Source organism: Mobula birostris, chromosome 11, assembly GCF_030028105.1.
Source record: "Mobula birostris isolate sMobBir1 chromosome 11, sMobBir1.hap1, whole genome shotgun sequence".
Classification (NCBI taxonomy): domain Eukaryota; kingdom Metazoa; phylum Chordata; class Chondrichthyes; order Myliobatiformes; family Myliobatidae; genus Mobula; species Mobula birostris.
In genome coordinates this window covers 14,625,111-14,645,874 of record NC_092380.1, presented here as the reverse complement: position 1 = coordinate 14,645,874, position 20,764 = coordinate 14,625,111, and the positions used below count along the sequence as shown (strand labels likewise).

At 37.7% G+C, this 20,764-nt stretch overlaps 1 protein-coding gene across 1 annotated transcript in view; it reads right to left on the bottom strand.

Moving 5' to 3' along the window:
* The window catches only part of LOC140204853 (histone acetyltransferase p300-like), a 94,027-nt gene that overhangs the window by 64,237 nt on the left and 9,026 nt on the right, over positions 1-20,764 (bottom strand). The window contains exon 2 of the mRNA XM_072271727.1: positions 2,353-3,059. Coding sequence (XP_072127828.1) covers positions 2,353-3,059 — 707 coding nt within the window. The remainder of the gene's footprint in view (positions 1-2,352; positions 3,060-20,764) is intronic.

The window sequence follows — 20,764 nt, the reverse complement described above, 5'->3', positions numbered from 1 at the left end:
TTCAAATGCATGAACATATTTAACAGATTTAAAGGTAAAGATAAAATTCAATTAATAGGAGCTTGGACTGGAAACAAAATGTTTACCATGTGGGGGAGGGAGAAGAAAAAGACCTGATTTTCTTGAAGTGCATAGACAACAGATGGTACCTACACCTCTGCATAAGAACAAAGGAGGAAAAGCCCAGTACTAATCCATACAAACAACGTTCATCCAGACTCCAGACTTATGCTCAGTCATTCATGTGAAAGGAGAAACTGCTTTGCCCAGGGCATACTGTCTCACTGTTCAAAGAAAGACTCCTTTAGAACCAACAGTCAAAGCAACGACTATATTTCCTTCTACTACACCAAAACTGTAACCCAGTTACGAAAACCAAATTAATACTCCTTTTTTCTTAAATATGTAGAAAAGTGCACAAGATTTTTTATACATTTGCAGATATTTAGAGTCCAATTAGCTCTCAAAAATTTAAATATTTGACACAGATTAGCTAAAGACAAAATAAATGCAAGGAGGAATAACTAAATCAATATGGCAAAAAAATAGCTACTGCAGATAATAAACCTTAACCTTTTTAATTTTAAAAAGAGCGTAAAATAATAGATTCTGGATGGAATTAAGAACATTTAAATACATTTTACGTTTTAGAAATTTAAAAGTGGAACATTTGAATAGTTATGGCTGTGGTTCACATCAACTAATAAATCACTCTGTCCAAGTTAGGAACATGTGATGGTACAGATGAACATGCACGTGAAAAGCTTTTATACCTGAAAATGACAGACGATAGCTGCAGTGACCTCTATATTTTCTATCTGCTTTCAATTGCCACCGACAAATGAGTACATCAAAGATCAATTTGAGAATTCAATTATTCTCATAACCATGCCCACACTTCTGTTGTCTTCCTTCACACCCCACTTCCAAGTGGACGACTGAAGTGTTTTGTGGTCATTTATGTGCAACTTAAATTTACTACATATGGACTTCCTCCCTTCTCAGAATTTAACAGTCCTTACATCGGGACTTACACTTCTCTCTCTCTGAATTTCTTCTATACTTTAAAACTTCTTAAAACCTTGTTAATTAAGCCTTCAATGGATCAGTCTTTATCTCCTCTAAAGCCCAGTCTCAAATTTTCATCAAATATATTGTGAAATACCTTCAGACTTTTTATTCTGATAAAGATGTTATAATGTGCAGTGATTTTCCAGAATTAGAGATCTATTAACTTCTGGGCATGCGTGGCTGTTGGCACAAATGATTAACCTCAGTTGACTTTAACATGAACATCCAGTAGAATCAGAGCTGCTAAGTGGTTTAGTAAAGATGACAATCTCCCCAAAAATTCTAGCATAGGTATCTGCATGACTGAGAATACTCTGAGGTAGTTGCAATTTGTTTCTCTATTGTCATAGAGTCTTCCCTGCAATGGACAAGTCAAATACAGATTGGATGACAGTTTTGTGGAATACTTCTGCTCACTCCACAAACATTCCAACTCATTTCTACTTCGATCTCTGTCCTCTACCTTCAACATTGTACCTGTAAAACTCCACCCTGAACATTCTCTCTTCTCTTTCACATTGGGCAGAAGATACAAAAGCCTAAAAGCATGTATTACCAGGTTCAAGAACAGCTTCTATCCTACTGTTATAAGACTACTGAATGGTTTGCTAATAAGATGAGATGGATTCCTCATCTCATCCTATCTCGTTATGGCCTTGCATCTTATTGGGTGCTTGCACTGCACTCTCCAACTGTAAAACTCTACTCAATATTCACAATGCACTGTGATGAAATGGCCTATATGGATGGCATTGAAAACAAAGTGTTTCACTTTGTTTCAGTAGATGTTACAATAATAAACCAACTACACAATAGCATTTTCACAAATAATCAAACATTATTAATTCAGGAACACCTATAATTTACTTTTCGCAGAATTTGCATTCTGCATTTCCCACAGAGCATTTAAAAAAAATTATCCTGCTGCAATCATTTACACCACTTCCAGAACTTGTTTTATTCAATAATCATTTTACCACTGAATTCTACCTTGTAGCCTCTAGTACCATTTAACTGTACAAGTCACATGCTAAACCTCTGACTTCTCCTCCTCCAAATCCTCTCCCCAGCTACTTAATTTTCTCTCATTCCCCACCCCACATCCGAGTTTTCATGATGAATCATCAAGCTGAAGTGCAGTATTTCAACTTTCCAGTATCAGTACCAATAAATATTTGCCAATTCCCCAACAATGTCAAAACAGGACAGGCCTGTCATATTTATTAACGCAACTTCATTTTAGGGTTAATGTACATGGAGTACAAAATGCTTTGCTCTTACCTTGCTCATTGCCCCGGGCTGGGGTCCTTTGAGACCAGCTGCCATCTGAGGTGATTGCTGGGATAATGTATCAGCAAGTAGGTTGTTTGTGTTGGACATGCCTGGACTTGAGTACTGTACATTAGGTCTTCCTCTTCCAGCACCAAGAGAACCATTCATCACTTGTCCTTGGATCATGCCCTGAGTATTACCACTATTCATCAGAGCTGGATTCATATTAGCATTCATGCTCATCCCTGCCTGGTTGGTTGGACTGTTTACTCCAGGCATTAGACCTGTTGCTGACGTATGAAGCTGATCATGTTTCTGGGGGTTCACAGACTGTGGTGTTGGAGGTCTCTGGTTTGCTCCACTTGCTCCCATCCCCATATTGGGCGGGGATGTAAGTCCACCTTGAGTTAAAGGGCTCTTGACCATACTACTTAAACTTCCTATACTGGGACTATTCTGTTGACTTTGGCTGCCTACAGACTGAACCGGACTATCCATGGATCGTGATGAGGTACCACCAGTGCCATGTCCCATGCCGATACTAGAACCACTGCCTCTCAGAAGTTCTGACAGTTGTTTGTGCTTCGAGGCAGCATCTTGCATCATGCCAACGCCAGTTAGCTGAGTCAAATCACCTCCATTTGTCAGTACTAAAGAATCTGAGCGGATTAGTTCATCTGGCAAATCATTCTCAAGCTCAAAAAAGGGTCCAAAATCTGCAAAAAATAAAAAATAAATTAAAATTGTTTTCATTTTCAGGATATAATTGCAAGCACTTTTGTTTTCTAAAACACACTAGGTTTTAGTCACAAATAACCTGCCATGCCGTGCTTGGCATGATGAGAAGAGGCAAGAAGTAATTTCTAAAGATATGGGCTAGCTTCCTGCATTCAAACGAAAATAAAGCCAACATTCCAGACTGTGCAGCATTTGATAATATCTGATAGACGAGGAACTTTCCTGCGTCCTTAACCGCCAATGGAAGCCCACATTCAATTCTTTCAGAACAGGTTAATGGCTTGTTGCCAGTAAAAATAAACCTAGCAAAAATTTACTAATTTTCTATTACACTAGTTATCTGAAATGACTTTCAATTCAACCCCTAATGAGAAATTCACTGTGCATCATGAATCAGTCAAGTACAATAATCTTATAGGAACACTGGCATTCATGAAAACATCATGTTGAGTTTTAAAGTTGCACAATTTTCCAAGTTACAACCACACCAATATACTACAGAGGAAAATGCCATTTGGTCTAATTGTCTTGTATGTAGAGCAACTACATTATTTTGCTCTCCCTTGGAAACTTTGTGAACTTCCACCCAGTTTTCACTTAAAATTTAACATGTCTGCATCAATCACTCCACATGACAAACCTGCCAAACAACAGAATCCCAAAATGTAAAAATCCATTCATTAAGTCTTTGGTGAGTAACACACTTTAATTGTCTCACGAGCTATTTTTCCAATCATTGGTAAAACACTATGCAATTTAAAAAAAAACTCCCTTTTGAGGATTTTTGAGGACTTCAATGGACAGATGCAGAAGCCAAATCTCTTTGCATCTGTTTCCCAACAGATGTTATACTCTCCAGATCTAACACAGCTTTAACACACTAAGTGTGTGTTGTCCACAGACCAATATTAAAGGTCAGCCAAGTATAAATGGCAGCGTCCAATCATAAACAAGAGAAAATCTGCAGATGCTGTAAATCCAAGCAGCACACAAAATGCTGGAGGAACTCAGCAGGGTCTCAACCTGAAATGTCAACTGTACTTTTTCCCCCATAGATGCTGCCTGGCCTGCTGAATTCCCTCAGCATTTTGTGTGTGTTTAATGGAAGTGTGGACCAGTTTCAGGAAAACAGTGGACTGTGAGCACAACTGGAGATAGTGTCTGAAGTATGGGCAGAGTGCGCTGACAAGATGAAACACACAAGTTGAAACAAGTTTAACAAGGGTCAATCCTCTCATGGACACATCATTGTAGTTTCAAGGTATCAATGTTATTTTAGTTTGCAGGGCCCATGCCTTGACCCTTGCGAAAAACAAGGACTTTAAGTGTAATGAAACATTTCAAACAATTTGTGAAACTCTATCCAGCTGCCATTCTTAGAAACAAATTTATTTCCATTCATGAAAACCAACAGTATTTGCAATGCATTTCAGACATTTATTTCAACTAATATTCCATTCAAAATACATTACGAGGGGCTTGTCCAGATTAATAACCAATTGTTAACATCTCTCAAATCTTCTCCAGTTCCTCAGTTTTTGTTCAAACACAAATCATTATGCTAATCAAGCACTGCAGAGATTATATTCCTATCCCCAAATCAAAACCAATTAAAATTGGGGTAAAGAACCAAAACTGGAGCAATACTGGAATGTCAGAGAAAATTTCTGGTCCTTTGCAGTAAAATAAACATTTGCTTCAAAAACAAAAGGTTGAAGACGCTCAGGAATTGGATGCATTACTAGTGATCTTTCCAGAATCACTCGATTCTGAAATAGTTCTAGAGGACTAGAAAATTCCAAACGTCACTCCACACTTTAAGGGAGGGGACAGAAGGCAGGAAATTGTAAGCTAGTTAGCTTGACTTCAGTGGGGTGGAGTCCATTAAGGACAATGTTTCAGGGTATTTAGTGCACACAATAAAACAGGCCGAAGTCAGAATGATTTCCTTAAGGGGAAATCATGCCCAAAGAAGAAAGCTGTTGGAATTCTTTGAAGAAATAACAGGCAAGATAGACAAAGGAGTGGATGTTGTTTACTTGGATTTTCAGAAGGCTTTTGACAAGGTGCCGCACACGAGGCTGCTAAACAAAATAAAAGTCCATGGTATTACAGTAAAGATATTAGCATGGATAGAAAACTGGCTGACTGGCAGGAGGAAACAAGTGGGAATAAATGGAGCCTTTCCTGGTTGGTTGTTGATGAAGACTTGATGTATCAATTGGCCTAATTCTGCACCTATGTCAGGCAGGTTCAATACTTCTATATTTTAAAATGCTTGCTAATTTTGTGTGAATGAGCTCTAAAATTTTCTGCAACTTTTTGTAAGCTAGTCTTTTAAGAATATTAACTGAAGCAAATAAAGATACAAAAGAAATGCAGTTATAGGAAGGCTATACTAATTGTGAGAAAAGGCTAAACTGGCCCATTCTGATGCAGAGAAAGCAAATTAACTGAAATCGTTGAATTCAATCTCCAAATTTGGAAGACTGTAACAAACCTAGAAGCTTACAATTAGCCTCATTGTAATAAACTAGAGATCACAAATAAGAGAATGGGAGTTGTTTGTTGGCAGAGAAACTAAAGGAGCTGGACTTGGTACACCAAGGTGGTGTTAATAATGAGTGATCATCTTAGTGGCCTTTCTTGCTATTGCAACATCCTGTTGGACATTGTTAATGTGGAATTCTTCAAGTCCGATTCACTAATTATTGCTGTCAGCAAGGGAGCTGCATGGCCTAGGTCTCAGCCTCAAGCTGCAATGCCACCCAGGAGAGAAGCTTCGGAGTCGGAACTGCCTCTTGGGGTTCGCTCAGCAGAAGACAAGATGTATTGCGTGCAGAGTGCTGCAACATTCATAGGACTTAGGGTCTTGGACTACTTTTCTGTGAAACTGTATTTTACTGGTATCTTGTATGTCTTTGCCATGTATGACTGTTGGTACTGTTTTGCACCCTGGCTTCAGAGTAAAGAGTTCCAAGTTGCTGTAATCATGGGTATTTATTATGGTTGAATGACAATCAAACTTGAATTTGACCTTGATAGGATGCAGAGCTGGGCTGAGAAGTCGCAGATTGAGTTCAATCTGGAAAACTGTGAAGCGATATACTTTGGAAGTTTGAACCTGAAGGGAGAGTACAAGGTTAATGGCAAGATTCTTAACAATCCTGGGATCTACATCCATAAATCCCTCAAAGTTGCTGCACAAGTTGATAGGTTGGTTAAGAAAGCGTATGTTGGTCTTCATTAGTAGCAGGAATGAGTTCAAGAGATGTGAGGGGTGACGTAATTGAAACTTATCGAATGGTGAAAGACTTTGATAGAGTGGATGTGGAGAGGATGTTTCCTATGGTGGGAGAGTCTAAGACCAGAGGACACATTCTCAGAATAAAGGGACGCCCTTTTAGAACGGAGATGAGAAGGAATTTCTTTAGCTAGAGGGTGGTGAATCTGTGGAATTCGTTGCCACAGCCAGCTGTGGAGGCCAAGTCTTTATGTATATTTAAGGTACAGGGTGATAGATTCTTGATTGGTCAGGGCATGAAGGGATACAGGGAGAAGGCAGGAGATTGGGTTGAAAGGAAAAATGGCTCAGCCATGATGAAAAGGTGGAGCAGACTTGATGGCCAAATGGTTCTGATTCTGTTCTTATATCTTATGGTAATGTTGCAGCTCTATAACACTCAGGTTAGACCACATTTCAACTATGTATTCAGTTTGGTTGTCTCATTTTAAGATTTAAAAGGTGGCACAGAGGAGATTTACCAGGATGCTGCCTAGTTTAGAGTGCATGTCTTACACCTCGCTTAAACTTCGTGTCTTCACTTTGGAGTGAAGGGGGATGAGATGTGACTTGATAGAGATGTCCAAGATGATAAGAGGCCTAGATAGTGAACAGCCAGCACCAGTTTTTTCCCAGGATGACAATGGTCAATATGAGAGGGCATAATTTTAAGGTGATTGGAGGCAAGTATGGGGGAGATGTCAGAGGTGGTTGTTTTTTTTAAATATACACTGTGTTAAGTGCATGAAATGCACTGCTATGGGGTCTTAGAAGAGGCAGATACATTAGGGATATTTAAGGGACTCTTAGATAGGCATGTGGATGAAAGAAAAATGGTGACTATGTGGGAGGAAAGGGTTAGATTGATCTTAGAAGGTTAAAAGGTCAGCACAACATCATGGGCCAAAGGGCCTGTACTGTTCTATGTTGTATGAAAGCATTGAAATACATTTGCATTCTCATCTATTCAGTATAGTTTTATACCAGCCAGCAACTTTTATATTTGCACACCACCATGATTTTGGGGCAAGAGAAAAAAAGGAGATGGAAGGATTAAAAACACAAAGGTCATTCTATCGCTTACTAAAATGCAAATTACTATTTGCTTAGAAAAACACTTCAATTGCATCCTAGTTACCAAAGTTTCAAAAAAAATGAAGCAACAAATTTGATAAGATACTATGCAGTTCAGCAAGGCTGTTGTTCGAATTTTCTTTAGATCTGCTGTTTTCAAAATTATAACATGCATGAAAATTACACGACTTGCCTGTAAACAATAACTCAGCCCTAATTAACTTAATGGGGAACTTGAAATATAAAAGCTAGCAAATAAAGATGATATAAAACTTAAGAGCTAACAAGAGAAACAGCACAGAACTAAATTCTATGTCCCATAGAGTTCAAACTGAACTCAACACCACACAACTCCTATTTCATTTTACCTACGTTCCCATCAACTTCCCATAGATTTTACCACTCATGAGCATGCTAAGGGCAATTACTGCGATTAACCAATCAACTTGGAGGAAATTGGAGGACCAGGGGCAATGGAGAACATGCAACCACCACGCAGACAGCACAGAAGGTCAAGATTGAACTGGTGTCTCTGGAGCAGTGGTTCTACTAGCTACATTTATCGTCCAAGAATATATTCTGGTACTTCGGGAGTTATACAAACAGAAAGGACATTAGGACAACAGTAAGGGGGCAGTGGGGGGGGGGATTATTACCTCATAACTGCACCCCCCCCTCAAATCAGAGCATACAGACTTATATTAAAAGGTGCTGGGTCAAAGTATTAGAACTCCCTTTACAAAAGCACTACTCAGAGACTGTTCAAGAAACACACCTTTCCTGCTCAGAAACAACTACAGTTATTTACAGCTGCACACATCAAAGTTGCTGGTGAACGCAGCAGGCCAGGCAGCATCTCTAGGAAGAGGTACAGTCGACGTTTCTGGCCGAGACCCTTGTGTTGCTTGAATTTCCAGCACCTGCAGAATTCCTCGTGTTTACGTTTTCATTTACAGCTGGGTTGCCAACACGCATTAAGAATAAAATTTCAAACAAGTAAAAGATTTTTCAATCAACACTTTTTCCACGAGGATATTCAACCTGCCTTTGATCAAAGGGACTTCAAATTATTGTAACTTGATTCTAGAATTTAAACAAATGGATAATGTCACTAGACTGGGTCTTAAGGACTTATTTGGCTGCACTATCAAGCATCTAGTAGAGTTTAGCTCCTTCCTAATGGGGGACACATTTGCAGAGTCATCAAACTTAGCTTCCATATTAAATATGGAACATAAAGCACATCTTCTGACATATACTGAACTGACATAGTTCCTATAAAGCCCCATCTCTCATTCTCACCTTTCACAGGAAGAACAAAAAGGCTACATATTTCTTCAACTGTAACTCTAAAGTAGTTAAGGAATAAAGTTATTTAGGGGTTAGAGAATATAAAAACATGGGTAAGATGATCATGAAAAAGTAAGGTGCACCTCAGGTTGAGTAAGCTGCGACAGAATTTCATATTATGGAGCATTTCTTAAGATGGATGTTTGGAAAGTTGGTAAGGTATTTCCATTTATGTGAAAGGCCAAAGCAGTGAAAGAAAGTCATTAAGTCTAACAGGAACGCGAGGTGTGGGTAAAGTATGAAAACACTACAAGGAGAAACAGAGACACAGAATTGATCATGTAAGAACTGCAGGAAGTTAATTAATTCTACTCAGCCATTTAATATTGTGCCACTATTTTGACTATACTTTCCCATTTGAGTAAAACAGTCTTCTATCTGGGTTTTTCTTCACACCTCTCTCTGAAACATCTCAGATCTACTTTACACCATATCAGCTGAACATGGCTCAAGTATAGTAATTTAGAAATTACTTCCCTTGTCGTTCTGAAGTTTAGACCTTAGGTCCTCTTACTACATTAGCAGAACCTTTCTCTTAGTTTTCTGTTTTGTCTGTTCTAACTTCATACATTCAATACATCACTGTGCTAGACTAAAATGAGTACATAGCTCAAAGGACTTAGAAACCAGTGCAGATTAAATAAACATATTTAAAATATTCTGATAAAAGTCAATAATCTAAAATGTTGACTGAAGGAGAACTGTTTCTATTAACTGATGCTTCATGGCTTGCTGAATATTCCCAGCATTTTCTTAGGTACACTAAGATACAAAACTGATTTTAAGCTAACTTTGGCAAACTCTGTTCTATATACAATGCTAGATCAGGTCAAATAAACTGTGCATCAACAATGGAAGACCAACAATGCTGTCATGTTATTACCCCATAAGCAGCTTAAGTAAAAGACACCGCAAGAGTCTAAACCACACCATTTATATGCTTTTCCTTTTTCTTAAACAGTGATTTTGGCACTGTATTTTTCATTTTAACTGATTTCAAGAAAGTCATACTGTTTTTCAAAACCTGGTTCTGGGGATCACTGGCAAGGCCAGCATTACCAAGGTTGTCCCATACTACCTCCTTGTAATTTTGAACATGTCCTATCTTAATCATCTGGCATAACAGATACAGCACCTGTTGACATATAGGTTGAATGCAGGAAAGGAAGTCCGAAATATGAAAACCCACTTTGCATTTGCTAGGCTAAGGAATCAACTACAAATTTATACATTTAGAAAATTCCTTTTCATGAGCTGTGGGAGATGGTACTAGACAACTGAATAGTACTGTCAGAAGCTTCAGAAGGCACAGATTTCATCATTCTTCACCATTCATTGCCACGGGCCATCCAAACAATGTAGCCCAAATGAATTCAAATCTAACTGCATATCACAATGCAAATAAAAATTAAAGAACATTTAGCCATTGCAGTGCAAGGTTTAAAACTAAGCTGAATATGATTTAAGCAACCAGACTGACAATAAAATACACAGCAAGAGCTAACTCCTATTTCATGGCTCATCAAATGGGGTTAACATTTTGAGAATCCCTGAAACAGGGATTTCAGAGAAAATGTACAGATGCAGTCACTTTTGATGTTGAGTTCTGATATCAACGTCATTTGGTATTGCACATTTTTCTTTTTTTCTTCAGTTATTATAGATACTTTTTCAGAGCCTGAAAATACAGCAGCTTTAGATGATTAATTCAAATGTTTAAAAAAAACAAAATTAGAAACACCGCAATTCTGATAAAGAAGCATGATCTTAAGCAGTAAATTTAATTCTATATACCTTAGTTTGAAATGATTTACTTTAAAGTAACAGAAATATAATTAATTTTTCACAACTAAAAAACTGAAACACTCCTTCAGCAATTTTAGTATTTACTAAATATGAAGTTCTGATGTATTCTAGGTGCAAAGGTATTTATTTCAAGCTTATTGTTTGTTCCTAGTCAGGTTTATAAAGTCATTGTTCTACATTTCCCATTCAAAAAAGCTCGAATTCAAGTACTGGAACAACACACCTGACATCAAAAGTCATATACAAAAACCCACTTCTGATTCAATGTTAATTATAAAAATAAAAGGCTAGGTATAGCATATAGAATTCATTGATTTAAAAATTCCTAAACTATGAAGAAATCAAAATTAATGATCGTCATACATAATATGTAGAAAGGTAATGTTAAAAGGGAAGAATGCCAACCATAAGCAAACATCACTAGCAAAAACAATGTTTACAGCTCATCCTCACCTTTGAAATTCTGGACTGCTGGATGTCTATCAACCACATTGCTGTAGGACTGGAGACACACATATACATCAATTCAATAATTAGTTTCTTTTTCTAAAGGGCTTGGGTTTTAACAACACCAATACTCTGAATTACTAGTTCAGTCCTTCAATTGCCAGAACAAAACACAGACCGTACAACAACACATCCACACACCAGGTAAATAAATTTGTCCTTAAATATCCTGTCTCTATACACAACATATTACATATAATATACTATAAAGGGATCTATCCAACAGGATCATCCTAGCTTTTGAACTCCAGACAAGCAGTTAAATCCCTTTTAAAATGTGCTTTGACAAAAAAAATTATAGAACAGACAAAAAGTTAATTTTTTTTGGTAACTATTCATACGAGCAGGTACTTATAACAGGTAACAATCCACCTAGCACCAGCAATCATTCCACGGTCAAAGACACTTAGATTACATTTTTTCCCCATTCAGATATTTGGTCTGAATAACAATTGAACCGCTTGACCATGCTTTTATGCACTGAGCTGCTGCCGCAGGATTGGCTGATTAAGTATTTGCATTAATGAGCAGGTATACAGGTGTACCTAATAAAGTGGCCACTGTGTGCAATTCACCAAACTTCAGCCAAGAGGTGAGTTAGAAAGATCTTTTCTCAGCTCAAATAGAGATGGCATGAAAACATTAAATATATACACAATTGAGTACACACACAGTGAAAATATTAGTGCATTCCTCAATTCCAGAGTTGATGAAGGATAATTTGCTTTCATTCCTGTCCCTTTGGTTTGGTGAAATCTGATGAGGCCAATGTGAGAAATGCAGACCCTGCCTTAAGTAAGCAGGAGACAATAAATGAAGCAACACACATCAAAGTTGCTGGTGAACGCAGCAGGCCAGGCAGCATCTGTAGGAAGAGGTGCAGTCGACGTTTCAGGCCGAGACCCTTCGTCAGGACTAACAAATGTTAGTCCTGACGAAGGGTCTCGGTCTGAAACGTCGACTGCACCTCTTCCTACAGATGCTGCCTGGCCTGCTGCGTTCACCAGCAACTTTGATGTGTGTTGCTTGAATTTCCAGCATCTGCAGAATTCCTGTTGTTTGACAATAAATGAAGTTGGTATGGGTTATCAGGAGGTGGTGCACTCCTTCCACCTTTTCCACAAAATCTCCCTACAGTCCCAAAGGGTTCTTACACTCAGTATAATCCTGCTTGCTCCTTTTCCCACTTTTAAGTGGTCGCAGGCCAGGGACTCCACAAATTAGAGGGGATGCCATAACTTTTCCAAGGAGCATTTGACACCATCCTTGAACATTTCTTCTACTCTTCTGGTAATCTTGTACTAAAACAAAGCTCAGAACAGAGCGTCTATTTGCAGGAGCAGGGGACAAGCAGATTTGCAGTATGGTGTGGTAGGGCTGGTAGAGCACTTCTGTGTTGCCATGTTTATTGTAAGACAATAATTGAGATAGTTTACTGAACGAGTCAACAAACACTTGGAACTTGGCCCTCAAATGTACCAATATACAGTACAAGTGTTGTCTGTGTACTACAGTTTAATGACTAAATTAGAGTCACCTTAGTTTTGCAGCTGGAACAAATCACTCAGTCAAGCACGCCCACATATATGAAATTTCTCAAAAGTAAAAATACTGAGAAATGGAGAATGAAATTTAAATATATTGAACTATTTTTGTGATGAAACAATTTCAGGTAAAAATACCAACATTTAATTAAGTTTTTTTGACATTAAAAATGCACTCTTAGTTAAAACAGGAATTAACCATTTATCCATCGAACTTGACCAAATCAGAGCTGGACTATGAATTAGTTCAATGCAATGGTTTTGCCTCATCTGGTACCATCTGTTATCTATCGATCTCAGCTAAGGGCAGGAGTATGCTATTCGGCCCTTCTTGGCTGATCATCCACATCAGTAACCTAACCCAACCTTCTCATACCTCCAACATCATTTGGCATTGAGATACCTGATTAAATCGTTCAATATAACCAAGAACATAAACATTGACACTGGCTCCACTGTTTTCTGTGCTAGAAAATTCCAGTTTTATCATACTCTGGTGAAGAAATTGTTTCCAATCTCCACTGTAGCTTTAAATTAATTACTGATCTAGTCTCAATTATCATTACAAGAAAAGAATAGTTCCGAACCTTTTGGCTCTTGTACATAATTATGTCTGTGAATCTCATTTCTCCACAAAAAAATCTCTAATTTATTTTCAAATAACCTATTTCACCAAAGTTCAAGTAATTCAACCAATAGTCAAGTAACCTCGCTTCAGTATTTAATTCTCAGGAATCAACATACCCAACCAGAAAATCTCATAGCCCTTCCTCCATAGACAATATTTCTTTCAAAGCTGTAATACTTCAAATTGTTTGTGGAAACCTATGTGGTCTAATTAATGCTTTTCATGACTAGACGATAACCTCTACTGTGAACTCTGGGTATCTAAATATAATTTCATTATTTTCTGTACTGGTCTTTGTCATTTTCAACATCCATACACATGGACCTACTCATATAGCAATTGCCTGCAATTACGAAAATATTTAGTTACAATTTAAAAATGTACTCAATAAATCTAGTATATTAATAAACAAAAACTCAAAACTTGAATTGGAAAGTGAACTGAAACCCAGCTGTGCATTTACAGATTTACTGACATATACAAAGTGTATTCTTTGTTGTGATGTAGGAATTGCAAGTCATCAAACTCCCAAAAACAAGAAATGTTACAAAATAACTCAGATTAGTCTCCAATAACTTGCATGGTCACTTGTAAGTCTCTGAAACTAGTAGAAGGTGGAACAAAGTAAATTAGTCAGAGCGAGGAAGACATTACTAACTGAAACATTGACAAAGACAACAGGCATGAAAATAACGTTCACTCTTATAAAAACCTCAGTTTTACTCTGTTATTATGTCTAATTAAATCACTACAATAAATAAACCGTTATAAGAACAACCAATAGGTTTTACTAAATTGTAAGACTTTCAAATGTTTTCCTGAGACAAAATTCTTATGATATTATGCTAGTGAATTCAAGTTCAGTAAGACAAGATCAACAGTATCTGAGGACAGTTCTTTCCGCAGATGCTACATGATCCGCTGAGCACGTCCACGACTTCCTATTTCAAATTCTACAATCTGCAGCATTTTGAGATGCAAAGCATTTTAGGATTTCCTCTAAATCCAATAGAACCTTTACTTCGTTTGAATGACCATCCACATTATATTTAAAAAGGAAATAAGCCAGTGTGCTATCAATCAGTTCAGCAAAGTCTACATTTGAAACATTGTGGAAAAATTATTATACAATGGAATGCACCAATTGTAATGCTTATAGGGGATTAAAGACCAAGAAAATAAATTAGTAATTACATTGTAACATTGCTACTAATTTGACTAGTGATTTCTCTAGTGCCTTCAGTACAATCTAGCCATTTCTTCTGAGTGAGAAGCTGCAAGAATGGGTGTAGACAAATTCACTATCTCCTGGATTACTGACTACCTCACAGATAGACCCCAGTTCGTACCGCTAGGTAGTTCTCTGTCTGCGATGGGTGAGAATGACACTGAAGCGCCACAAGGGACCGTCCTGTCTCCGTTTCTGTTCACACTACACCTCAGACTTTCAGTACAAATCTGAGTCTTGCCACTTGCAGTTCTCTGATTGGGTGTATCAGAGATAGACAGGAGTCAGAATACAGAGAACTGGTGGACAAGTTTATGGAGTGATGCGGGAGCAATCACCTGCTCCTCAATGAGGCCAAAACCTGGGAGATGGTGATTGATTTTAGGAGGAAAAGGACAGTGACAAGCTTGGATAAGGTCATACTTAGGTTGGAGGAACAACACCTTATATTCCGTTTGGGTAGCCTCTAACCTGATGGCATGAACATCGATTTCTCAAACTTCCAGTAATGCACCCCCCTCCCCATTTCCCACACCCTTGTCCCTCTCTCATGTTATCTCCTTGCCTGCCCTCTCTTATGTTATCTCCTTGTCTGCCCATCGCCTCCCTCTGGTGCTCCTCTCCCCCCCCCCATTTCTTTCTTCCATGGCCTTCCGTTTCTTTTACCATTCAACTTCCTAGGGCTTTGCTTCATCCCTCCCCCTCCAAGTTTCACCTATCACCTGGTGTTTATCTCTCCCCTTCACCCATGTTTCAAATCTACTCCTCTGCTTTTTTACTCCAATCCTGCCAAAGGGTTTCAGCCCAAAATGTCAACTGTAACTTTTTTCCATAGATGGTGCGTGGCCTGCTGACTTCCTCCAGCATTTTGTGTGTGTTGCTTGGATTTCCAGCATCTGCAAATTTTTTCTTGTTTGTGACAAGTCCAGCATACATTCTGGGAGAAGTTGTGGTGGTAGAGTACAAATACTTGTGTGTTTACCTCAACAACAGACTTGACTGCAAAACCAACACCATTGCTGTTTACAAGAAGGGGATGAGCAGACTCTATTTTCTAAGGAAGCTGGGATCCTTCAATGTGTGCAGGAGGATGTTGGAGATCTTTTACTAGTCTGTTGTAGTGAGTGCAGCCTTCTTTGTGGCTTTATGTTGGGGGAGCAGCACTGTTACTAGTAATGTAAAAAGACCAAATAAACTCAAAAAGGCTGGATCTGTCCTTGGCTACAGCCTGGACTCTTGAGTTAGTGGAGAGCAGGTCACTAAACAAACTGTTATCCATTATGGACAATCAGGCACATCCTCTCGATGACCTACTGACTAAGCAATGGAGCACCCTTTCGAACAGGCTTATTCAGCTCTGCTGTCATAAGAATTGTTACAGATAATCCTTCCTACTAAATGCAATAAACATATACAACAGTTCATCTCTGTGCAACAGGAGAACACACATCATAGTACAACAGTCTGTTTTATTATTTCGTACATTATTACACAGTGGTAAATTGTGTATGTTATTCTATACTTTAGTTATTATACTTATTATTATTGCGTAGTGTTTTTAAATGTTGCTGTAATGAAAGTCAGGATCAATAAAGTACTTATTATTATTATTGTCATTCATTTAGTTTGGCAAATTCATGCGTAACTATAATATGTAACATACAGGAAATGTCCATTTAATCCCCAATTTTGGAATGCAAGCTTAAAATTTAACCAAGCTTTCTTCAATATCTAATTTGAAGTCATAGAGAGATACAGCATGGAAGCAGGCCTTCCTCGGATTCTACCACTCACCAATATACTAAAGACACTTTACCTACCAAACCACACTTTCGGGATGAGAGAGGAAACTGAGTACCCAGAGAAAATGTATGCAGTCACAGGGAGAACGCACAAGCCCCATACAGACAGCATTCAGGTATTTTGTGCTAAGAGGAAGTGAGTATTAGCAGTGTGCACCACTGTCCACCCAAGATTATAAATATTTAAATCATACTACATAATTTATTATATCCTGCACATACTACATTCAATTGAGGCCTTGGCAAAAGAGTTACATCTTAGTATTTTCATATTTGCTTATTATATAGTCTCCTACATTGTTTTTGTCCACATTTCTCTGCAATCTGTTCTCTTACATGTGCTCATTTATCTCTTTGATCATCTGCCCATTGACATGAACTAGTTATACTAGCATGTCTTTGGAATGCAGAAGGGAACTGGGACACCTGGGGAAATCCAGTTGGTCAGAGGGTGAATGGGCTAACTCCACAAAGACAGCACTACATATCAGCAATGAATTCAGCTCACTGGGATGACAGCCAGCTGCACCACCACTGTTCTGCATTATCATGACCTGTTCATATCCAAACATCACTCAGGGAAAAAAGAATAACTTGGATTAATATTGTGCTTTTAACATAGCAATGCCTCAGGAATAATCAATGGATAGAATAATAAATAGGCAAGAAATGGAAGTGGTAACTTCAGGTTTTCAAATAATTAGTTCAGTATTTTCCATAAAATAGTAAATTTAAGTTAATGGAAGTCTCTCCACTCTGCTGCCTTGGCAATGACTCTACAAAGACTATTACTATGACCTGCCCCATACTTCCCTCCCCAATCCCCTCACCTCAGACTTATCCAAAGAGCTACTGTTGAGTTCCAATTATACGTGGCATCAGCACAATATATAAAAAAAATTCTAACATTCCCACGCAGGAAATAAAGGCAGAGAAAAAGTATATTTCCTACTTAACATAAAATCAAATAGAGAGGAATCTGCAAAGTAAAATATTCACCAACCATTGGAAGGTTATAATGCTGAGACAGTTCATATACAAAACAAATAAGCTCTTTGAGGAAAAGAGAGCATATCCAAGAAAATGTCTGGTTGAAGAAGAAAGGAAAATAACCCAGAAAAAAAGGCTAGGACAGGAAGTAAATGGAAAATAAGGCAGAAGAGCAGCAATATTAAGCTGAGCCCCAAAAATATACTGGGCCAAAAATCTTACCAGCAAATCACAGCAGTATCAAGACAATTTGCTGGAATTTATCCATGCAAGACACACAAGTTCCAAATTGTGCTCTGTCCAGTGACAGAGATTCCCCAGTGTTTATACTACGTAATCTGCTCATGGATCCTGTGCCAGGATAGACCAAGCAGTGAAGCATTTACTTCAAGGGAGATTTTGGAGCTGTGGAAAGAGGCAAGTTACATTTCAACTGTGTTTGCAGTAATATTTTAGTCATTTAAAAATGGGTATTTTAGCCATTCCATTCTTCTTTTTTTTTTAAAAAGTAAACTAATGAATCTGAATATATGGCATACTTGCACAAGCAAACTGGACAAGCCAGCTTTGTTCTCTGTCAGATGTTTTCTCAGAAATTTTGTACATTTGTCTGCATTATGTGACCAAATTACATCATTCAAGATTTTGGCATCGCTGAAGATCTTGAACACATGGCATTCCCAATCAATAAGTTTAGTCTAAAAAATTGTTGAATCTGGAAGCAAATGATTGTCAGACAGCAGTCAGCCAAATCTGGGCCTCAATAATCATATTAACAGTTAGCTTTGTAAAACATCAGGCCTTTTTCAAGACTAGAATTGAAAGGTTCACACAGATGCAGAGGGTGGTTAAAGTATATGTACTCTGTATCCATCTCCGTGAAGTTTTGACAGACGAGGCTATGTCACTCAGTTTAAATGAATGATAATTTAAACATGGCTTGTCTTACTTTCTCTATGCCCACAACTTGTGCAAAAACTGGTAGTTGAATTTCTTTTATTCAATTTCATGAACAAAATTATGTTTTGTTGGAATTTGCAATATTCCCACACAATTCAACTATATCAATGTTTGAAGTTAACAGATTTATGCATGTTTCTCTTTTACTAAAAAAATTTGTTTTGTGAAAAATTACTACCTGAAATATGCTTAATAGTTATAACATATTCCAAATAACGTTGCTACATGTTTCTCCAAATTGTAAAGGAAGTAAATTTATTCCAATATTTTATGACCCTTCTAAGCTAATCATTTGGACATAGAGTTACTAAAATCATGGAGATCAGCATTAAGTATAATCAAGACAGTTTTGTAACTGCCTGAAAACTCTTACTAAGCAAATCATGTCAAAAATTGCATAGCAGCTTGAAAGACTATGGTTATCAGGAGGTTTACATCAGGTTTCCTTAATCAACTAATAATCAGCGGAGCGAAATATTGAAAATACTAGGAAAATATTGAAAAGCTTGGAAAATATAGACTCAATTTTTGCTAGGCAGTCAGTTGCATTATATGAACTCAGTAATATTGTTAAATGTCTTTTGGATCTCAAGGTCTGAAAAAAGACCCCAATTGTTATCCAGTTGGCTATTGCTGCAATGAATACATGAAGAACACCAATTTGATAAAAGAGATGTCTAACAGTTTTATCACAGAATTTGGAGAGAGGGTGAAAAAAAAGAGAAGAGGGTGTGGAAAGTGATCATACAGAGACTGTAATTTATAAAGATTACTCTAAACACCAATAAGGACACTGCTCTGAATTAGATTAAGGACTTCACATGTAATTTATTATGTGAATACCACCATAACACTAAAGGCTTTCAGTATTACCAGACAATACTAAATTTATTGATTTTTATGAACTTCCTCACTTTCAATAAGACCCAATTTGCTAAAAGTTAGGAAATTAACTGATGCAATATATAAATTGGTTAACTTCACCTTTCTTGAGCATGTACCCTTTTCATTATGCACTTAAGCAAAAAATCTCCAATTCATTACCTGCTTGCTACTGAAAATTAATTACATCTTTAACAAGTAATTGCACAGAATCAAAGACAATTTCTTAAAATTCTATTTTCCTGTATGTTACACAGGATCTTTTGCAAAGGTACTGTAAAGTAATTTGCCAGTTTATTGTAGTGGACAAGTAGAATTCCCCCACATGGAAAGAATTAAACACACCCATTGCCACCCCAAAGCAAACTCTAATGCCTGATGGCAAGCTTCCATCTGGGTCTCTGGCAATTGTCAGAAACCAAGCCAGTCCACCTATTAACATTGAGTTGAGTTGTGTTCAATCACATATCTGCAATCATCACCATCTCTAGCTCCTACCACCCCTGAACACATTCACATATTAACCCTGGACATGACTATTCTAATCCTTCTCTAGCCAGCAAGTCATCTTATACTTTAAAGTAACGTATAGTTGCCCATTTTTACACAAAAATTCCCAACTATTACCACAGTGCTTAGTAGTCATGGTAGCACTACATCCAGCAACCCCAGAGTTTTAAACTCTTCATCCTCCATGGCCATGCCCATGCTCTTCCCCCTCTGCAACCTCCTCCTATCACAAGTCTTAATGCAGGTACAGGGGTGTTAGAAAGTTTATGAATCCTGTAGAATTTCTCTGTCTCTGCATAAATATGATCTAAAATGTGATCAGATCTTCACAAACCCCTAAAACTAGACTAAGGAGAACTCAATTAAATAAGCAACACAAAAAACATTGTACTTCTTCATTTATTGAGAGAAATGATCCAATATTGTTGGAAAAAGTATGTGAACCTTTGCTTTCAGCAACTTGTTACACCAATTATACCCTTTTACACCAATAACTTCAACCACATGTTTCCAGTAACTGTTGATTAGTCCTGCACATCAGCTTGGAAGAATTTTAGGCCATTCCTCCTTACAAGATTGCTTCAATTCTGGGATGTTGGTGGGCTTATTTGCATGAACTACTTCTTCAGGTCCTTCCACAACATTATGGTCAGTACTCTTAACTCAGCCATTCCAAAACATGGATCTTCTTCTTTTTAAACCATTCTGTTGTTGATTTACTCGTCTTCCGGATCATTGTCTAGTTGTATTATCCAACTTCTATTAAACTTCAGGTGATGGACTGCTACCCTGACATTCTACTGTAAAATGGCTTGATACAATTTTTAATTCATTGTTTCCTCAACGCTTACAAGCTGTCCAGGCCCTGATGCAAAAACCAAACCATGCTTCACAGTTGCGATGAGGTTTTGGTGTTGGTGTGCAGTGCCCTTTTTCCTCCAAACATAGTGTGCATTTCTGCCAGAAAGTTCAACTTCTATCTCACTTGTCCACAGAACATTGTCCCAGAAGCATTGTAGAACATCCAGGTTGCAAACTTGAGACGTGCAGCCATGTTTTTTTTGGTGGTGTCCTTCTATGAACACCATTCAAGTTCAGTGCTTTTCTTATGGTGGACAC